General features: G+C 27.5%; 1 protein-coding gene across 9 annotated transcripts in view; it reads right to left on the reverse strand.

Moving 5' to 3' along the window:
* Bre1 (E3 ubiquitin-protein ligase Bre1) overlaps positions 1–1664 on the reverse strand; it is a 37892-nt gene that overhangs the window by 29282 nt on the left and 6946 nt on the right. For all 9 annotated transcript variants that reach the window (XM_014424771.3, XM_014424768.3, XM_014424772.3 and 6 more), the window contains exon 5: positions 609–730. In XM_014424771.3, coding sequence (XP_014280257.1) covers positions 609–730 — 122 coding nt within the window. The remainder of the gene's footprint in view (positions 1–608; positions 731–1664) is intronic.

Raw genomic sequence — 1664 nt, forward strand, 5'->3', positions numbered from 1 at the left:
ATATATATATATATATAGTAGAGATATGCTTTATTCATTCATGCTGCCCAAATATATCGGGTTGCTACATTACACAGCATACTTATCAATCCATGATCGGACATATATAAATTACATATTTTTACATGATATAATAAAATGAAAGAAAACATTTTTTTTTCCAGTTTTCTTTTACAATCAATACCAGTCTACACACTAAATACAATTTTTTCAATCTATTCCTTTTTCTTTCCCTTTCTTGTCCCTTCCATTTCACAATTTTTATTTCATTGATCGACAAATTCACTCTCTCTATTTCCCCTTCGATTTATATTTTTTTTACTTCTAGGATTGTTTTACTAACTGGGTATGCCCAAGCACAAGAATAAATAAAATAATGACCACCGATTCATAAAAAAAGCTGTTTACTGCTTACTTATCATAAATTTTTTCTTTACCCGACACAAGATGTTTAGAAAAGCTAATGAATAGAAGCATAATAAATGACTAACATTATTCCCATAAACATCTAAAGAACACAATCCATCAATTCATTCAATGAATACAAAAACTACTCAAATTAATTAATTCCAAACAATTTAAAGACCAAATTAAATAATATAATATACCTTAAGCGATATTGTATGATATTTCTTATGTAGAGAAGTGTTCAAAGCTTGGAGGTTGCGGTTTTCAGCTTGGATCTCAATATTAGCTTGTCTTATCACTTCGTCCATAACGGGGGCTTCATCTTGAAATTATATAATGTTACATTTATTGATGTCATGAATAAATGAAATATTTATTATTTATTGGTAAAGAAACATGAATAGGTTTAAAAATGTTAACAAAAATTTTAAATAACTTTCATAAACAGTAAATCAGTAAGAAACAATAACTTTTTTGTTAAAAATAAAATTACCACTTAGAATAGAACCAACAATTAAGCATGAAAGAACAACAGAAAGGAATTTATTTGCACGAAAACAATCTTGATTATTTATTTGCTTTAAAAGTTGTAAATAATATCTTTTTAAGATACAGCAGGACTCTCACAAAGCCAAAATAATTAAAACCAAGGGGATTCGAATCAGTTAATGGAGAAATAATGTAACTTTGTTAGCAACAAATCAATTTAAAAACAAAATTTAAACTTCTATAATTTATATTATAATATTAAAACATTGGACATTAAAATAGCTATAAACTATTTGTTCTTTTTTTGACCGCAACCCTGACCATCTTCTTATATTCTATAATTTTTATTTTTACAACAGTTAGTTACAACTCAAAAATTAATTTTTAATGGCTTGGACATCATGACATCTCATAAAAATAATGAAAAGTTAAAAGAAGAGAACTGAGTTCTTAATTCTTAAATAAATACACTTAAATCTAATACTAATCGTAAAGGAAAATTTTTAAGGAGTAGACTCCAATAACATCTAATTTTTAAAGGGCTTATATTTTCCCCAAAAGTTCTAAATGTAGACATTGAAGAAGACATGATACAGGTTCGTCCTTAAAGCTGTAGAGACCAGTCTAATAATCTTTTCATGGATGACAGAATCGGGATCCTTTACTCCTATGGAGTTGACAGTTTTATCTGGCCTTGTAATAGAAACCTAAGTCAGATAGGTGCTAGAGATGAGGCTGAATGGCAGAGGGTATATAAAAATAAATAT

Source organism: Halyomorpha halys, unplaced genomic scaffold, assembly GCF_000696795.3.
Source record: "Halyomorpha halys isolate HHAL.00 unplaced genomic scaffold, Hhal_1.1 Scaffold478.1, whole genome shotgun sequence".
NCBI lineage: Eukaryota > Metazoa > Arthropoda > Insecta > Hemiptera > Pentatomidae > Halyomorpha > Halyomorpha halys.